Source organism: Dipteris shenzhenensis, chromosome 1 (assembly GCF_047967505.1).
Source record: "Dipteris shenzhenensis isolate YYH24624 ecotype China chromosome 1, Dip_SZ_1.0, whole genome shotgun sequence".
Lineage (NCBI taxonomy): Eukaryota > Viridiplantae > Streptophyta > Polypodiopsida > Gleicheniales > Dipteridaceae > Dipteris > Dipteris shenzhenensis.
In genome coordinates, this window is record NC_141596.1 from 26549577 (window position 1) to 26568082 (window position 18506).

The following is an 18506-nucleotide window of genomic DNA, read 5'->3' on the forward strand; positions in this document are numbered from 1 at the left end:
TATTCTTCAAAGCCATAGTCTTTTGAATAATTCCCTCTTTTTAATTGATGTATCATTAAAGCTTCCAAGAGTAGCAATAAAGGACTAGATGGATGTGCGGTGTTTTCTTTGGGTGGGTTCTTAATAAACTTTTGATTGCTAGGGCTATATAGGATCTCAATCAGATTGTCATACACTTTTTAATCTCTCGGTTTGATCCGTCAAACCAATTGCAACCTTTAAAGATTTCATAGCAAGGAAGGCTCGTCATGCAAGCATGGGTTGATGTTCACTGATCTGTGCTTCAATAAAAACAATAATAAGGAAGAGACAAAATACATGGAAATAGGTGAAAAGAAACATGCAACATCGACTTGCATACATAATAAAAGAAAAAACCAGAAGCTACGCCATCAAAGGTCTTTGGACCTTAAGGAGGCAAGAAATCCACGTCATTCAAAGTCTTAACTTTGCCTTCCAAAAAGCCACATCACAATTTCTTTAACACCTCTCTCTTTACCAAGGTTACCTCTTCCTATCCAAGGTATCCCCAAGGTTCCCCAACCTTTTTAGTCTCGAGGATTTCAAATCAAAGGACTGATTAAATTTGACAATTTGGTGTGAGAGCGGAATCAAAAGGCAAGATCATGAAGCAAACGAGCGAGTTGAGTAGTTTGGATTCAAATACCAAGACCTCTAACAAATAACACGAAAGTGGGCATCACATTTTTTCTCTCTATCATAAAGCTTTTTGCTTTATACTATCTGGAAAATTCTCATTTTTGTAATGAGGAGTTTAGAGAGAGAGAAAATGATTATGGAAAGTGAGGAAAGAGTGAGGAATAAAACTGGTGAAAACCAAGGTGAGCTACTTAGTTGAATTCTCCCCTTCCTAAGATATTTAGCTAATTGTCTCTTGACCTCATGTTCTTTCATTTGACTAAGTCTATATGATAGTTTACAAATAGGGGTAGATCCGGGAATTATGTCTATCTTATGATCTACTTCTCTCTCAAGGGGCAAACTGTCATGCAAATTTGATGGAAAAACATCTTCAAATTCGACCATTAAATCAATGAAAGAAGATTTATACTTTTTAACAATATCAAGAGAAAGTTTACTCTTTTCAAATATAGAAGAAATAAAATCACCAATAAAAGTAAGCTCACAAAGATATATCTCGCATTCTTCTTGGTGTAGAAGTCGTTCCAATTTCATCGAACAAATAATGGGAGAGTTGGGTACATCATGTTCTCCTTGAATCCAAAAGATCATACCGTCTTTTTAAAAACTTTAGTTATTAAATAACCCCTCTACGAAGACTATACGACCATTCTCGACCAAGAACAACATCTATCCTATCGAGATGCATAATTTGAAAATAGAAGACGTCTTGATAGCCTTAAATGTCCACCTCTACACCATGAATCATGTTGTCCAAAACCTTTTTAACACTGCCCCTTGCAAAGAGACTACAAATTTATGGGCACTTGGACTCTCAGGCAGCTTCAATTTCTTAGCTAATGAATGGTTTAAGAAATTGTATATAGCACTATTATCAACCATAATTCTTACTTTTTGTCCCTTAATTTTTCCATGCATCCTCATTAAATCATGAGGATCAAAAGTGGGTTGCCACATTGTCAATGATAGGCAACACATGTGGATACTATCCTCATAATAAACCTCTACCCCAAGGTACTTTTTAGTGCCTTTAAGTGGAAAAATTGCACCGCATGTACTCGTTTATGTGGAGGTTATTTGGGGCTTTAGCTCCACCTGTTTGTTTCTTGGGCAATTCTAAGCAGCATTATTTTTACCCAAATACTTAAAGCAAAGATTTTCCTACTTGGCCTTTTCATAATCCTCTTTTTTCAAAGGAGGATAACTTTGTGTTTGGTTTCTTGGGGGACTATTGAGAAACAACCTTCTTAAAGTGTGTCTTCCCTTTAAGATTGAGAAATTTATTGAAACTAGAAACAAAATTAGTTTGTTTTAAAGTTCCAATTCTAGATTTCCCTGTAGTATCATCATATGTTTGGGCATACTTGATGGTCTCCTCAAAAGGTTTTGGAAAAATTCCTTGTCACCTCAACCTTATAGGTGTATTTTAAATCCCTCATGATACATCTGATCCAATCACAAACAACCACTAGGTTGGTTTAGGCAACCACTGACCTGCATTGTATGTAGCATGTGTATGATATACTCGTCCAACTTCTTGCATCCCATGCACTTTCTACAGATGTTCTTATTTCATATCAAGATGATCATGCATTGCTTCTACTTTGCATCTAACAATTGGAGCCATGTTCGTCCTTTTAATTGACAACATCTTCAACATTGTGCCACTTTTTCAAGAACGCTTTTATGGCATCCTTGTTCCTTTCTTTTTCTTCCCCATTGAGAAATTAGAAAGGATAGGGAAAAAAATGGTAATATGCGATAGTACATAGATTACTGAGCTTTGAATGAAATCACAATAGAAAATAAGTATCCTATGTCTCGCATTGATGAGCCCTTTTATTCATTGTAAGAGGCAAAATATTACACTAAAATTGACTTAAGATCACGATATCACCAAGTGTGAATTAAAAAAGAGGATGTCCCTAAGACATCATTTCGTACTAGGTACGAGAATTATTGATTTAGAGTAATTCCATTTGGTTTAACAAATGCTCCAATAACTTTTATGACACTTATGAACAATCTCTTAAGGCAAGCTTTAGAATAATTTGTTGTATTATCATTCGATGATATCCTTTATGTGTAGTAAAAAGAGGAAAAAGCACATGGAACATTTAAGAAAAGTGTTCCAATTGTTATCAGAGGTAACTCTCTTTTTGCTAAAAAGTCCAACTCTAAATTCTTTGCAAAAGAAGTGAAGTACTTTTGGGACATATCATATCCCAAGATGGGACTCGTATGAATCCTGAAAAGGTAAGAGCCATGTTGGAACGACTTCATCCTACAAACCTACAAGAATTACATGTACTCTTGGGTGTGTTTGGATGTTATAGGAGATTCATCCAAGATTATGCTAAGATTGTTATTCCAATGATGAATCAGCTTAATAAGGAGATAGGAAGCACCTTCATACGGGATGAATCTTAAGAGAAGAGTTTTGAGAAGTTGAAAGTGACTATAGCATCAACTCCTATCTTAAAGGTAGTGGATTTCAATCGACTGATTGTGGTTGAAACAAACGGCAATGATTTTGCTATGGAAGCAATACTTTTACAAAAGGGATCGACCAGTGTCTTTTGAAGAAAAAAGTTAGACCATGCCTAACGAAATTACTTGGCATTTGAGAAGGAACTGTATGCTATAGTTCATACTTTGAAGAAAGGAAGACACTATTTGTATTGTGCCAAATTTGAATCATTCTTTATCAAGAAAGCATTAAGTGGATTTGCAATCAACCAGAGCTTAAAGAAAGAAAAGTAGTTTGATATCCAATTGATACATCGAAAGGGAAAAATTAATGTGATAGTAAATTCCCTAAGCCGAATGCAATGGTTAATGAATTGAGTTTTACCTAATTTTAAAATGATTTGCTGGAGTCCTTGAAAGAAAAATATGAGTTTTATCTTCACTATTCTGAAATATGAAAAGCAAGTAAAAGAAGGGATCCAATGAGTCAAGGAGCTTTCATTGAGGAGCCAAATGAAAAAGGTAACACGACACAAGTTGGCAGTAAAGGAATCAAGCGAAAAAAATATAATATTGAATATAGCTACCTACTCTACAAGGGTAGAGTATGCGTTCCGTGTTATAATGAGATTGGGTGCCGAATTCTTTTTACGTATCGTGATAAATCCGAGTACTAGATACCCAAGAATTCAAAAGACATGCGCTTCTAAAAGACAATTCTTTTGGCCTGAAAAGATAAAGATGTCCAAGACTATGTATTGAAGTGCAAAAAATGCCAAGTCAATAAGACTAAACACCTTAAGATAGGAGGTCTCCTACATCCATTGGAGATACCATGTGGCAAATGGAAAACTATCTCGATGATTTTATTGTTAGATTACCTAGGACACAAAGAATATACGACTCACTGTGAGTAATTGTGGATCAATTGACCAAGATGGCTCACTTTATTCCAACCAATGAAGAGGTTAAAACCCCAGAATTAGCTAGGCTATTTGTGGAGCATATCTATAGATTATATGGACTACCAACCGATATTGTTACTAACCAGAATAGCAAATTTAACGACCACTTTGGAAGGACTATGTTAATGAGGTTAGAAACTTCTTTGAATACGAGTACTGCAGATCATCCATAGAGTGATGGTCAAACTGAAAGGGTCAATCAGGTCACTGAGGATATGCTTCGAGCATATGCAAGTAAATGGCGAACTAATTGGAAATAGTATTGCCCACGTTAGAATTTACATATCACAGTGCCAAGCATTTAACTCTAGGTTTTAGTCCATTCATGATGATATATGGATTTCAACCTAGAGCGCCAATTGCAGTGGGTCTTAAAAAGAGAAGATTCAAGCAGCCAAAGACTTTCTTGAGAAAATCTTAAATTAGCTAAAGATAGGCTCAACATAGAGCAAGAAGTTATTCAAACCCACACTGTAGAAGGTTGGAGTTTGAACTAATGAGACTTGGGATACCCGAATCTTCAGAATCCTTAATGATAAGTAAATGTCCAAGGTGTCTCCTAGGTATTATGGACCACTGATAATGAGTCCACTAGGTTAGGAGGTAAACACTTTGAAGCCCAAGCCCTCTTTTCGTGGGAATGTATCACCAAGGCTCATTTCTTGAAGATTTTGTCTCAAAAACTTATAGTCCAATCTGCCATAAGCTTAATCAAAATCCACCTTTATGAGGAAAATGTCTTGCTAAGTATACTTGGCGTTATTCATAGACTTCCCACAAGTCAATTCTGACCTCTCAAAAAGGTCCCAACCAGTTTATCATGATATGTAGATCTTTTTTATGGGGAGAAACGAGCTCTAAGAGACCGGTCAGGTGGGCATTTTGCACTATTTAAAAAAAAGAGGGGGTTGGAAGTTATTAACTTTCAACTTGCTTCTCGCAAACTTTAGGCAACATGGGTTGTCAAAGCCATTCTGAATCTTGAAGAGATGTCGATTGAGCTCCTATTCAGAAACTTTCAATGGGTCAGACCAGTTAGGGAAGACAGGTGGAAGAACCTCCCTATGCTAGCAGCTATATCAAAACCTGTACCTTGCACCACCAAAGGAAGCTCCTTATGGGCTCAATTGTTCTGATATGAGCATGGTCATAGACTCTATATGGTTTTCAGCTATCTTCAAAATTGGTCAGCTTAGTAATGAGAGTGTTCCTCAGGCTTGGTTTTTTTTCAAAAATGGGTTGCAGGTATGGGGTCATCTATGGCATAAAGCTGCGCTTAAGTGTGAAAAATGATCAAACATTACACGGAATTTTGGGATTAATAATGGAGACAAGGAGCTTGTCTGTCAAAGGTTGAGTCTGTGGATAAGGAGTGATATATGAAGGGGATGATCCCAGCTCATTTTCAGTAAAGAATTCAGGTGAGCAGGCAGGAACCCGTTTCTCCCTATACCCACACCCAAAGACGATGCCATTGGGTTGATTAGAACTCTCAATGTGAAATGGCCTAGATCAAACTCCACATTCTCGAGGCATTAGCAGATTTCAAGACATATAGCATGTCAAAGAAAATGACAGTCCTTATGTGCTCATCTTGCACAAAGCTTGTTGGACAAACTCTAGGAGGTTTCTGTTTTTTTGGGAGGTTACCTCCCGGACTACCAATACGAATGTATTGGGAAGCCTTTTGGAGAGCAATGGTCTTTTCCCAGTTATATATGTATCTATGCTTCAAGTACTTGCTGACAGAAAGGTAGAAGACATCTTGTAATATCCTTTCTATAATATATACATCACTCTTTTGCTCAAAGAGAAAAGAACAAATGGCTGAAGAGCTTAAAAACAGAAAATAACACCATTTCCATGAGCTACTAGTCATCAAGACATTGGAGGCATTCAGTTCATTTGCTGCTCGTTATAAGCTGCCCTTAGCTTGGCTTCCAAAGCAACAGTGTGAGTATTCAACGTTGAAACTACAGCCTCAAGGTCACCGAGTTCTTGCTCAATCTCATCGATCTGTTCAGCATACTGTTGAACGCTATCATTCTTCAACTTCAGTCGCTCCACAAATACACGCAGACCTGCTGCAAAATCTCCAAATTCATTATACTCATCTGCTGTCCGCAGATTCATTTTCTCAAGAAGTTCCAACACTGCATTGTTACCCTATGCACATGTAACAAAATAATCTGATCAGGAAACAACACCAATCTGATGGAAACACATAGCATGCTAATGCATGATAAAAAAAGTAACTTTTTTTTACTGGTGCAAAGAAAAAGCTTGACAGGAAGGAGTAAGTATCAATTGGATGAAATGCTGGCTTGGTCTGCTAGATTGACATCCTATGCTTGCATCATGTGGGATATAACATTTGTGTGATAAACCACCACATAAATGATAAACATAAGAAGATGGCAATCTGCCTATCTAAATCTCAAACTTGCTCTGAATTCGTACAATGTGATGAGAAAACAACAGGAAAATCCTATGAAAACAAGCAATCAAGAATAAAAAGCCTAGCATTTTAGCTACATTGTTAGTAACCAACCTGAAGCTGGGACTGAACAAGAGTAGTAACATTCACAAAAAGGGAACGAAGAGCTGTAGCAAGAGGGTCCTGCTGCTTGTGCTGTTCTTGTTCTTGCACTTGCTCTCGCTCTCGCTCTCGTTCTTGCTCTTGCTCTTGCTCTCGCTCTTGCACCGATGCCTGACTATTTGCAGATGCTTCTTGATGCTCTTGCAAGGTAATTATTGTAGAGGGTTCCAAATGGCTCTCTTGTGGTGTCTCCACCATTTTGTAAGTATAAGAATGTTGTTACAAAGCTGCAAGAATAAAGGCTGTCAACAATCAGACCCACTCTGTCATTCCAGGTGCTATTTTCAAAAGGGATTACAGATAATGATAAATGATTCTGGGAAGCATATCCTTCAAAAAGGAAGTTATATGCTCGTCTACTAGTAATACGCTACAGGAGTGTTGGCTACAGCACGCAACCTCCTCCTATTATTCTAACATTTAAATGATTCTGAAATTCTTGCACTTGAGTTGATCGTATGGCGTAAAGATGTTCAAGGAAAAAAGGCATACTATTCAGAAGTATCTGCTTAAGTTTAAAAAGTGCCCCCCCGCTCAGTGAGGATCCTCCTCTTATTACTTTGTACAAGGAAGCTTGTTGATTGAGTATCTCCAAGTAGTCGGTGAGGACAACTGCTTCAGTGGCAGAGGAAATGTAAAATCCGGTTATACCAATACATATTCAATATTTTCCTGGATGTTTGGTATTTCCATATTTCCGTTGCTACGATAATGTTATTTTGTGCAAACATTACTGACATTGTGTCAAGATTTCCTCTTTAGCAGGACTTTACCGACCATGATCTACAGCATAAGTTTGGAGAGTATACTCATATTTCAATGTGGACGTCAAACAATAGGGAGAAAGCCTACTCACTCTCTCTTTACTCACTAATAGCTGAACTGAAAGAATGATGCACTCAAACACAAGTGGAACTGTGGAGTGAGTGTGAGAATCTGAGGGAGGAATATAAAGGGGCTTGGGAGGAGGGAAATAATAACTGAATATCTGTCTACCCAATAGGACTAAATACATCTAAAAGAATAGGACTGTATGCATGGAATAAACCTCACAGCAAAAGGAAAGGAAAGAATACTGAATAGAGGGAGATCCCTCACTGTAGAGCTGCAACTGAGGCCTGCTATGAGGCTGTTCCTATCTGCTGCTGTAACCAGACTGAACCGGACTGATGGAACCCGTGAAGAGGCGTGGAGAGGCTGCTGGTCTGCTGCTCCTGTCCTGCGCCTGAACTTGGCCTGAGGAACTACCCCTGGCTGAGTGCTAGAAGCCCTGAAGGATGGATGAAATGAAGGGCCAAGGGGCTGCCCTTATATATATCCCCCTTGGGCCCTAAACTGAGTCCCGACTGTATTGGCAGCACACTGAAGCTCCATAGGAGGACGAGGCTGACATATTGTAGAAGTGTTCAAGGGAGGTAGAAGGCAGCACATGGAGGTGCCTATAGTCCACATCTAGGCAGCACATAGGCTGCTAGATGGTGGTACAGTGAGCACACCATTTTGTATTAGGGCTTGCTATTTTGTGCAGTCCATACTACACGTTTTAGTTGTTCACTAAATATTTCTCTATGACAGAGTGACATGTTTTTTGCATTGTGTGTACCCCAGGACAAGTCTTCCATTGCGGGGAGTTGGCTACAGCAAGTGGCTCTGTGTTTTTTTATATGGTATCGGAGTCAAGGAAGTAAACCCTCTGCATCAGAGCTCTTAGCATTGTTGCCCAAAGAGAGCACCTTTGGCTTGAAAGAAAGGTGATCTCAACTCAGGATCACAGAATTTGAGATTGACTTCAACATCTGAAGGAGAGGTACCTTTGTGAGAAGAAAGGCGACCTTGATTCAGATAAGTGTGCCTTTGTCAAGGAGGGATTCCCGAGTCTGTATCGATTGCATCTTTGTCAAGTTCTTCATTCCAATGTCTTCACGGATGCCTTTTCCGAACTTGAGAGAGGGGGCCAAACTGGACTAGGACAATTACCCAATCTGGAAGGTGAAGCTACACCACCACATGGTGGCAAGGAATGCGTGTGGAAGGTGATGATAGGAGAGAAGGTGAAACCCTAGGACACATTGGATGCAACGGGAAAGATAGTAAAACTTGTAGACCATAAGTAGAAGATTGGGTGGAAAAGAATGTTGAGGAACTGTCTATGATTATTAGAACGACAGCAGTTGCAGTGATCCCTCATATCCAGTTGGCAAAACAAGCATGGGACATCTTGAAGGACCTGCACAAGATGAACAACTCTATGAGGATCCTTACCCTCGAGAATCCATTGTTCACGATGAGGATGCAGGAGTAAGATGCTATGCATGACCACCTCACGAGAGTGAAGCTAGTCAGGGATAAACTGGTAGCAATCATTCACAAGGTGAACCTGGTCCAGTTGCCAATGCTCGTATTGAATATGTTACCAAAAAGCTTCAGAACATTTGTGATCAGCATTACGACTTCAGAAAGGACAAAGCCACTCACTTTGGAGGATCTGGGGGACATGGTGGTACAGGAGGAGGCCAGGGCGAAGATCTATGATGGAGAAGGTGGCAAGGACAAGATCTTTATTGCGCAAAGCAAGGTAGATGACAAGTCTGACGAGATGACGACAAGTCCTTTGGTGGTGGAGGCAAGAAGAAGAGATGCTTCTACTACCATGAATCTGAACACTCTGCGAGAGATTGCAAAAAGAAGGTACCGGATCAAAAGAGTCCAAGCAAGACTCAAAAGGAGTGGTAACAAATGTGGAAAAGAAAAGCTTTTCTTGGTGACAACTCCAAGTACGCAAATCCAAGTAAAACAATCTTGATGTCTGAGACTGAGAGCTGGCAATTGAGCCAGAGGTACCCAGAACTTTTGTGAAGAGAGATGGCCATTGACCCAAAGGTACGAAGAACTTTTGTGAAGGTAGTTGCGCAAAAAACAAGGCTGACACTACTAACATTGAGAAAGTGTCTTTGGAGGGGCTTCTAGGATGAGAGTCAAATGAGTGGACCCAGAGAACACTGAAGGTTGTTGTGCAATGTTCCACGTGAGTGCTGCAGGTGCCTCCGGGAGGTGCCCGCCTTGCTTTCTAGGCAAGCAACCAAATGAGTGGATCCAAGGGTATGTACATTCTCTATGCATTCATTCAGACTTCAGCAAGTTGTTCCAGGTACAGTGTTTGCCTAGTTTTTCTCAAGTGGTGAGAGAATGCTAGACCAAGAGGAGCAGAATCTGCAGGCTCGAGGACTGAAGATCAAGGATGCCTTCAACTTGTTCCTAAGATGCATCGACAATTGGGTATAATCCCACGGTGGATTGATGAGAGATAGTGCTGGGATTTAGCAGTCACCTCCCCACCTGTGATCCCAAATGAGGAGGACATGGGAGAGGAGGACATGTGCCAAGAAGGGGGGTCAAAGAGCAGCCATGTGAGCTGAATATGAGGACACCCCTGGGATGGACTGAGAGAGGAATGCAGTAAGCAGAGGGCTGGCACAGGGGCAGCATGCAGGCGGTGGGCAGCAAGTACTGACTATATGGCTGGCAGTATGGCTGTGACAGGCATTGTTACCAGGGAATGGGAACGTTTCGGGAACGTGGGGGGTCTGAACGGGAACGTGTTGGGAAGAGGGAACGGGGGAACGGGAATGCCACGTCATCAAATCACATGGAAACATAACAAAATATGCTAAGAGTAACCAGATGTAGCAGCTCTAAGCTTTCCATTTCAGCTTTCGACTTTCACAAACACAAAATCTGTAGAAACCTGAAATATACATCAACGCAAATTGCAATGTGCATTGTGCAATGGGCAATGTGCATAAACTTTAAAGCTTTAAGCCTTGAGGCCCGAGAGCTTAGAGAGGGAGCTGAGTGGGCTGAGTGCTTGAGAGAGGGGGCTGAGAGGCTGAGTGGAAGGGGGTGGAGAGTGGTTGGAGAGGGCTTAATGCCCCCCGTCGGCGCCAAAACGGTGCTCTCGTGCAGCCCTAAACCCGGAACACCAGAGATCCAGCATGGAATGCGTTCCGGCCGCATTCCTGGAACATTTGGGAACATTTCCTAGGCATTCCCACTTCTGGGAACGTTCCCAGGCGTTCCCAGACGTTCCCGCACTGCCATCCACCTGGGAACGGCGTTCCCACATTCCAGGAAGACGGAATGCTGTTCCCTAGTAAATAAGCCCAGGATGGTTGTGGTTGTCTTCCACACGCGATCTGGTCGGCAGATCTGCGGGACAACTGCTCTATATAAAGGCCCATTGGCCGGCCGTGGGGGGCGGAAAGAGGGGGGGGGGGGGGGGGGGTACCACTTCGCTAGTGCCTCACCTTTGGTTACAGACCGGGGCAGCAAGGAGGCCCAGGGACCACTAAGTAGTACATTCTCTTGGCAGCACCCCTTCAGCAGGAAGAAGAGCAGCAAGGAAGAGATTAGTAGCAGCATTTTGGCAGCGAACTGAAGCTAAATTGAAGCACAAGGATGATGTATGTTGGAAGGCTCTAGTCTGTAAACACCCTAAGTACCAAGGAGGATGGAGAGCGAGCTAAAGGTGATTGGAATTTGTGTGGTCAGACTGTGACAAGTTTTGTAGTAGAGCAACACTAGTTTTTCTGCATCTCTATGTAGACGGAGCGTAGACCATAGACAACTTGACAAGCTGTACACCAGTCCTCAATTTTCTGATCTCAGATCCCGACTATAGCACATGGTAGGGATCTTCGTTTGGCAATGACTCTTGTATCGCATTATTTGTGTGTTCGCAAGTGCCCAAAACAAAGATTGCCCGCTATGGGCAGCAAGATGCCAAATTTCTTCAGTAATACAATTTATATACCTTTGTAAGACTGGAATAAGTCCAATCATACAAATTTAGATTTTTTGTTGTTCTAAAGATAAAAAATCTACACAGAAAATAAAAGAGAAAATGAAAGAGAAGAAAAAAGAGGTAAACAAAAACTTTTATGAAAAACAAAAGGAAGACATACTTAGCAAGCAAAGCAACACTTATGTCGTCATCAGTGCCCAAGCATAAGCAGCTATACTGGGTTTCTAAAGACCCACGGAGTCTCTTGGGCAAATCCAGTGCTTACTAAAATACGTCAAATAAACAAAAGAGAAAGAAAACAAGAAATAAAGAAGAAAGGAAGCAGGTGACTAAGCAATAAATAAACAAGCAAGTCAAGAAACAAAATCTTCCAAAAAGCTGGAATCTCTCTCTCTTATTTACAACATAAAAAGCTAAATGGCCTTTACACTTTTGTATCGTTTCTACAAAGAGGCAAAAATACATTTCTAACAAGCATACTCAAACAAACTCTCTTTTGAAACGAAGATCATATAACAGACAATTTAATCTATTCTTAACACCTTACATAAGTCTCCCTAACTCGTGCTTGATTACTTCGTACAAGAAGTTTGATGTGGGAAGTCAAACAAACATAGGTCCTTCAATGACCGGTATGTGGGAGAAGAGAGTGATCAATTGATTGACTTTTATTTCTCCATGGACACAGAAACATGGTCTTCGGATCCGAAACAAGATGAAGGGGTCATGTACCTTGAGTGCAGTAAGAACAAAAAATTTCTCACTACTTAAATCACGGTTATAGTTTGGCTTCCCTGCCAAACAAAAACACATCTGCCTGCAAATCAAGTCGCCCCTGAGCTGAAGGTTTAGGTCCCCACACAAGCCTCAGCATACCTTTCATGCCACCTCTGCTAGACTTTAGGCAAATATGGTTCACTTGTTTATGCTTTAGCGTGAAGAGTTAGCCTCAATCCAGCAAGCCAGCCGTTGAAACTCCTTTAGCAGCAGTGTGCTCCAAGTCCTTGTGTTGGTGAATGGAATTCAACCACATTTAAATGGATGGTATAAAGCCCTACAGCTTTTCATACGTTGGAAGAACCTCTAGCCATCGAGAAGACCAATCTTAAAACATTGCTCACTAAACATTTGAAACCAGCTTTGTTGAGATTCTTCCTTTATAACCTTGACTGTGGTGTTTGGTCACGTGCTATCATTGGGTTTTTGCCACGATAAGCTTAGCGTTGGGAGTGGTTAGACGCTAGTCCTTATATATCGAAAAGTTCATTGCTCAAACACGTTTGGTGTAGACTAGTCCATCGCCATCCAGCCATAGATCGCTTAGGATCACCGTTGAATTGGAGACAAGGCAACCCCGTTCTCCAAATAACACTAGGTGTCTCATACCATGCAGCCCCATTTATGCACATATCTCATCAGGAAACCTTAGGCTTGAATTGGCTCCAACTAGTTGGGCACTCTTGAAAGGCCCCAACCTCCAAGAATGACCCTAATGGGCCTAAGGGCACACTTTTCTAGGTATAGGGTCTCCTAATTGTCTCTACACTAAGACCACCCTAAATGTACCAAGGATACTACATGTCCAAATTGTCGGAGGGTTAGGATATGAACCCTAGGTTACCTAACCTGCGTAAGGCACATAAGTGGACAGAACCTCAGGTCTAACAAATTCTCCAACTAACTTTATGACTTCTCGTTCAGTCTGCTAACATGAAAGGTTGGTGTACTTGAATGCCATCAAGTAACTACTACCTGTAAGCCACATCATTGATCTTTTGATGGAGCAAATATGGGCCACAAAAGCAGCAAAATATTTATATTCTGGCCGGTTCTCATCACCTAAGAATCTTTTGGGATTCTCAAGTAAACCCATTGGCCTTCTGAGAGAACTCCTTTTGACATAAAACTGCTCTCTATCCCGAGCATTCTTTATGCTTTCTCTTGCAATCTATCTTTTCTTGTTGTTGCAACCAGTCAGCTGTGGTACCAACTATTCACATTCAGTAAGCCAACTATCCTTGGGGTTTTGGGCTCGTTCTAAACCATATGCATGCACGCGATGAATGCTGAATCATGCGGCGTCTTTGGATAGAACTTACCTTTACTGGGTATGCCAGGTGGCTAAACAGTGCTTACTTCTGAGATTTTCTATTTTTACGGGTTTTTGATGCCGCTGATTGTAGATTCGTCTCGAACTCTACCCTTATGCAGTTGAAAGGCAGGCCTCTTATTCCAAACGAAATGAAACTACCAAGTTCCAATCAGAGGCAGTTGCGTTTGAATGTCAATCCTTTTTCAGAATAAGATCTTGGAGTCTTGTTAACTCTCCAATTGCAGCAGGGGTGAAGAGTTTGGAACAATTGCGTTGTGGTAAGATTACTAACGAAGGATTGTAGAGTCACTCTGCAAGGACTAAATCGTCTCGCTGCCCTGCGGTCTCTCACTCTCTCTTGTAAGTCGATCTTTTTCAAAAAACTTGACTCGGTCTAAACATGGCGAATCGCACTATATCGTAAGTGGCATCAGGGAGCTTGGATGCAGACAATTGCAGAACTCTGAATCGGCTTGATTTAAGTTGGTTTAAAGGGGAAAAAGGACTAGGGATTTTGGCTGTCACTGAGCGGTACCTTGGTAAATGATTCCGTGTTTTGCTTCTTGGAGCTGATGCCGACTTTGCAAAAGGTTGATCTCAGCTACGCAACGATGAAAGGTGAAATTTCCGGAGTGCGTCTACCTCCGATTGAAGCGCAAGAAGCTCATCAAAATGCAGGAGAAGCTTCTTTTGAGACTCGAGAGTCATTGAGGCTCAATCGTAGTACAGCAAGCGCTACATCGTCCAAAGCAGAGCGCAGATCTTCGGACGAATTGTGAAGTAGCAGCAAATCGTTTCCTGTCGCATCTCAGAATGATCGGAGCAGCACAAACAGAAACGTTATCAATATACTTTTGTTTTCACAATTCCTGTGTAAGAACAAAGATGCTACTTTGGATCATCAAAGGCTAGGGATAGCGAGCATTAAATACTCGTTCATTCAAACCTTAAATACTCGTTCAAAATGATTTAATTATATTCTATTTGGTTTCACATGTCCCATGACTACTCCATGGACTAAGAAAGTCTCTCTTCTTCATGGAATGGACTAAGAAAGTCTGGTCTTCTTCATGGACTAAGAAAGTCTAGTGTTCTTAGACAAAGAGAGCATGGGTTATCATTGTCCATTCTTCATTTTAACTTGGGAAGAGTATATGACTCGCAAAATGTTCTTCTAGCATTCGTGTGATCGACAGTTGTTGTCTTTCCCTATAGCATGCCACAAAGCCTAAACACCACCTGCAAACTCTATTCCACACAGTGAATTTGCTGGATCGATCCCCCTTCATGGGTCTTTAGAGAGATTTGCTACCTTCTCAACGAGAGCCTACCTCCATACACAAGCAATGTTTTAAAATTTCAAGCATTATCATGTTTTAATTTTTAAAATTCTATTGGTATAACACATTCGCAAATTTGATTCCCTTTTCAAGCACTAGCATTCAATCTTCCTTACTAATTTGCAGCCACTATCAAAAGCATTAACATTCAATCATCTTTATTAATTTGCAGCTATTATCAATCCAACAAGAGCGAACTTACCAACCATTGACACTCCATGCAAGTACAACATTGCAAGATTGTCTATTTTCATACAACACATCCAACACCGGATGTGCTCTCCCATGTGCTACACCTCTAACACTGGTGGTGATCGTTTTCAAAACGGGGGAAAGGCATGTTCCCCTATGATTATAAATTTACGGAGAGAGTTGTGCCGACTCTCCGCCATACGTTATGTATGGATTTTCTTTTTTTTTAATCCTTTCCCCTCTCTTCCTTGCTGTTGTGCACACATTCTAGTGAGCACCTTCTTCTCATGCACATTTATATTACTTTAGCATTCCATGCCAAACCTGCTAATCCTTTTTGTTTTTGTTTTGCAAATCCAAATCAAACATCATACTTAGATTCTTCAAAAGGTAAGAAAATAGACATCAAACGATATTGTATTCATCATGTCAATTATCATGCACATCAAAATTTCTAATCAAAGGAATAGAGGTCAGCATGTTTACATGCCACATATATCTAATAAATATGACTCAAGCACATGTTTAAATCAAGAGCTGGCCAAGCATCCTAGTTACTTTTAGCCGATTTACTTTTATCATTGTAAATAAATAAAGAATTCAACCCCTGGCTACGCTTTCGAAGAAAAGCATATCAACGCGTCAAGAGTCTAATAGCGAAGAGCAGGATGAATTCCGCACACAGGACATGGAATTTAAGCTTTTGGTGAAGGGGCAAAGCTTGCAGATTTTGATTAAGTAGGAGTTTGTTCATCACAACCAGAACCCTGCTGTCTGCCTCAACAACAACAATTTATAACAGTTTTAGTAGTTGCCCTTCTTCCGTCCTTGCTGCGCAAACTGAATGGGTTTGGTTCAGCCCGATGAGTTCTAAACCTGGGCGAATATGGAGTTGGAATGCAGCACTGCGTTATGGCAAAAAACAACAAAGGAGTGTAAATATTAGAACGCGATGCTGTCACCCGAGAAAAGATTGCTCCATGCAACAACATCGCTCGCTTCGTTGTCTAGAAGAATAGCCTCTCTCTAGTCCAAGAGCTTGGTTCAACAAGTCCTATTCCCTCTTCCAAAATTATGTTACCTAGTAATACTCCTCTTCTTACTGCAAAAGCGCACTTTGTGGATTCTGGCTCCCTCACCTCCCTTGATTCCCTCAAAGGCACCTACAATTTACTATCGGCAATTTTGGTGTCCCCCAGTACGGTGGCACCCTCGCTCGTTCCCAAAGATAATTCCAACGAATGCAAGGGTTTTGGTTCATCTAACATGTGTAGGTCCAATCCAGGCGGCATGCCCATTTTCGTTATGGTGGTTCATGGGGTAGTGTTTCTTGTTTCGAGATTCAAAGCTATCCGTTTGCAACTTTTGCTGCCCGCGATCGTGTTCTCATAGGTCGGTGCTTTCAAACAGATTCCTACATCGCTTTGAAAGTTTGGAATGCTCAGGAAGCTGGAGCCGCAGTTGTTCTGGTGGTCGACGACGGGCCATCCTTCAATCAAATGGGCATTTGGCACAATTTTAGAGTAACCCTTGGAGTCAAAGGTGGGGTTTGTGACAGAGGATGGGGTTCCTCCTCTTCGGATGGTGGTAGAGAGCCTTGATACCATCCCAGAGGGTGGTAGAGAGAGTTCTAGTGATTGGGACCGTGGAATTACTTGGATCTATGGCTTGCTTATGGATCCTTTGCGTACTTTCAGCTTGGCTTCTCCCCAGCGAAGCCAGGATCAAGCTTGGAAGTTATAGTGCTCACATTACCACCAGAGGTTGTGCTCAATCAATGTGTCGATCTTTTTGGCGTAAACATCTCCTTCATGGAGTATTGAGCATGGAGGGTAGGGATTGAGCCAGTGGGACCCTAGTTCATCAACGCACGGACACAAACTACTCTCCCTCAAAACCTCCGACAAAGTCACTGAAGTCCGATTTCCACGAGCAGGCTCCCATGCACAAGCGAGCCTTATCCACTGCTGCCCCATCCCCATGATCTTGACATTAGTGAGCTAGAACGTGCACGGGCTACAGTCCCCTAGATGAGTGGGAATTATGGGTGGCTAACAGGATTCAATGCAGTTGTTAGGAGCTATAGAGCCAGGCACTCAGACGGAGAGGCACCCTTTAGAAGCAGGAGAGAGCACTCCATCGTGACCTAGTGTCTATCGACCGACTTAGGGAGAAGGATTCAAGACCAATGTGGCTCAGGGACGGCCTAGAGTGTGCACAATTGAAGTTACATGATATGAAGGTCCATAGAGCAGAGTTCTTATATCATTCTTCTCAGGCTAGATGGGTACAATAGGGCGACAAGATGACCACATAGTTTTTACCTCGATCTGCAGGGATCTAGCTCCAGTGACTCAAGGATGCACAGGGGCTTATTCACACCGATCCTCATGAGATCTTGGAGATGACCACGGCCTTCTACAGACAACTCTTTCAATTAGAGGAGGTGTCACCCACCACTATTCTAGCTAGAGAGGCAGTTTGGGAGCAGGTCCCCTTAGTGGTTACACAGAGTCTTAGCAGACAGTTGGAGGCGCCTTTCACAGATGAACTTTGTGAGGCACTGCAAGCTCTTCCAATCCAGAAGTGCCTCGGAGAGGACGACCTGACTTCGAGCTTTTTAGGTGCTTTTGGGAGCATATTTCCACCCCTTTCAGGTTAGCCTACCAAGAGATATTTGACTCCAGTCCCTCCCACATTCCTAGAGCCAAGGATGGATATGCCTAATCCTGAAAGGGGGTGATAGGGCACACATCCGCCCAATGGATGCCAATCACCCTTCTCGACACCGCTTACTAGAACTTGGCCAAAGGTTTTTTGATCATGCATCTGCAACCCCACCTTCCAGACATGATCCCTGAGATGCAGACAGGCGCAACATCTTCAGCTTCTGAGGGGTAGTGAACAGGTCTAGGGAGGAGTCATTGCCTCTCGCCATTCTTCTTCTAGATTTCGAGAAGGCATACGACAAAGTAGAGTGGTCCTTTTTGGAGGGGGCCATGTAGAGACTTGGCTTCTCAGAGAGATGGATCAGAGGAATCTCAGCCCTTTATGCAGGCAGCTCCAGCCAGGTGATCATTGGGGGACACACAAGAGAGGCCTTTCCTCTTTCTCGTTCGATGAGACAGGGCTGCCCTTTGGCTTCCTATTTGTTCCTTTTTGTAGCGAAGGCCCTCGGTTACTTTCTACAATCTCAGGCACTTGGCCTTACAGGCATGAGGCTTCTAGTCTACTAGGAGGAGGAGCTTCGAGACTCCGAGTTTGCAAATGACACAACTCTCTATGTGAATGGGTCAGCATCCAGTCTAAAGCGAGTTAGAAGTGCCATGGCCATTTACTTCGAGGCTTCTGCTGCCCGCATAAATTGGACCAAATCTATTGGTTT

At 41.9% G+C, this 18506-nt stretch overlaps 1 protein-coding gene across 3 annotated transcripts; it reads right to left on the bottom strand.

Annotated features, from left to right (window-relative positions):
• Positions 1-5678: 5678 nt before the first annotated feature.
• BLOS2 (biogenesis of lysosome organelles complex 1 subunit-like protein) lies at positions 5679-14475 on the bottom strand. 3 transcript variants are annotated; one of them, XM_087381000.1, is made up of 4 exons: positions 14125-14475; positions 7189-7308; positions 6649-6923; positions 5679-6263 (listed from the first exon to the last, which is right to left on the bottom strand). In XM_087381000.1, the coding sequence occupies exons 3-4, from the start codon at positions 6892-6894 to the stop codon at positions 5994-5996; spliced, it is 516 nt and encodes a 171-aa protein (XP_087237126.1). In that variant the 5' UTR covers positions 6895-6923; positions 7189-7308; positions 14125-14475; the 3' UTR covers positions 5679-5993. The 3 variants fall into 3 exon arrangements, with proteins under 3 accessions (XP_087237126.1, XP_087237127.1, XP_087237122.1); XM_087381001.1 differs by having other exon boundaries at positions 6649-6938; XM_087380996.1 differs by lacking the exon at positions 7189-7308.
• Between the last annotated feature and the right edge of the window lie 4031 nt (positions 14476-18506).

What these genes read in the sequence shown, in the direction of transcription:
- BLOS2 (XM_087380996.1), bottom strand. Translation starts at nt 6,894, where the DNA reads ATGGTGGAGACACCACAAGAGAGCCATTTGGAACCCTCTACAATAATT. An exon ending in TTGTTCAGTCCCAGCTTCAG is followed by an intron (nt 6,264 to 6,648) that starts GTTGGTTACTAA and finishes ACATGTGCATAG; the next exon opens with GGTAACAATGCAGTGTTGGA.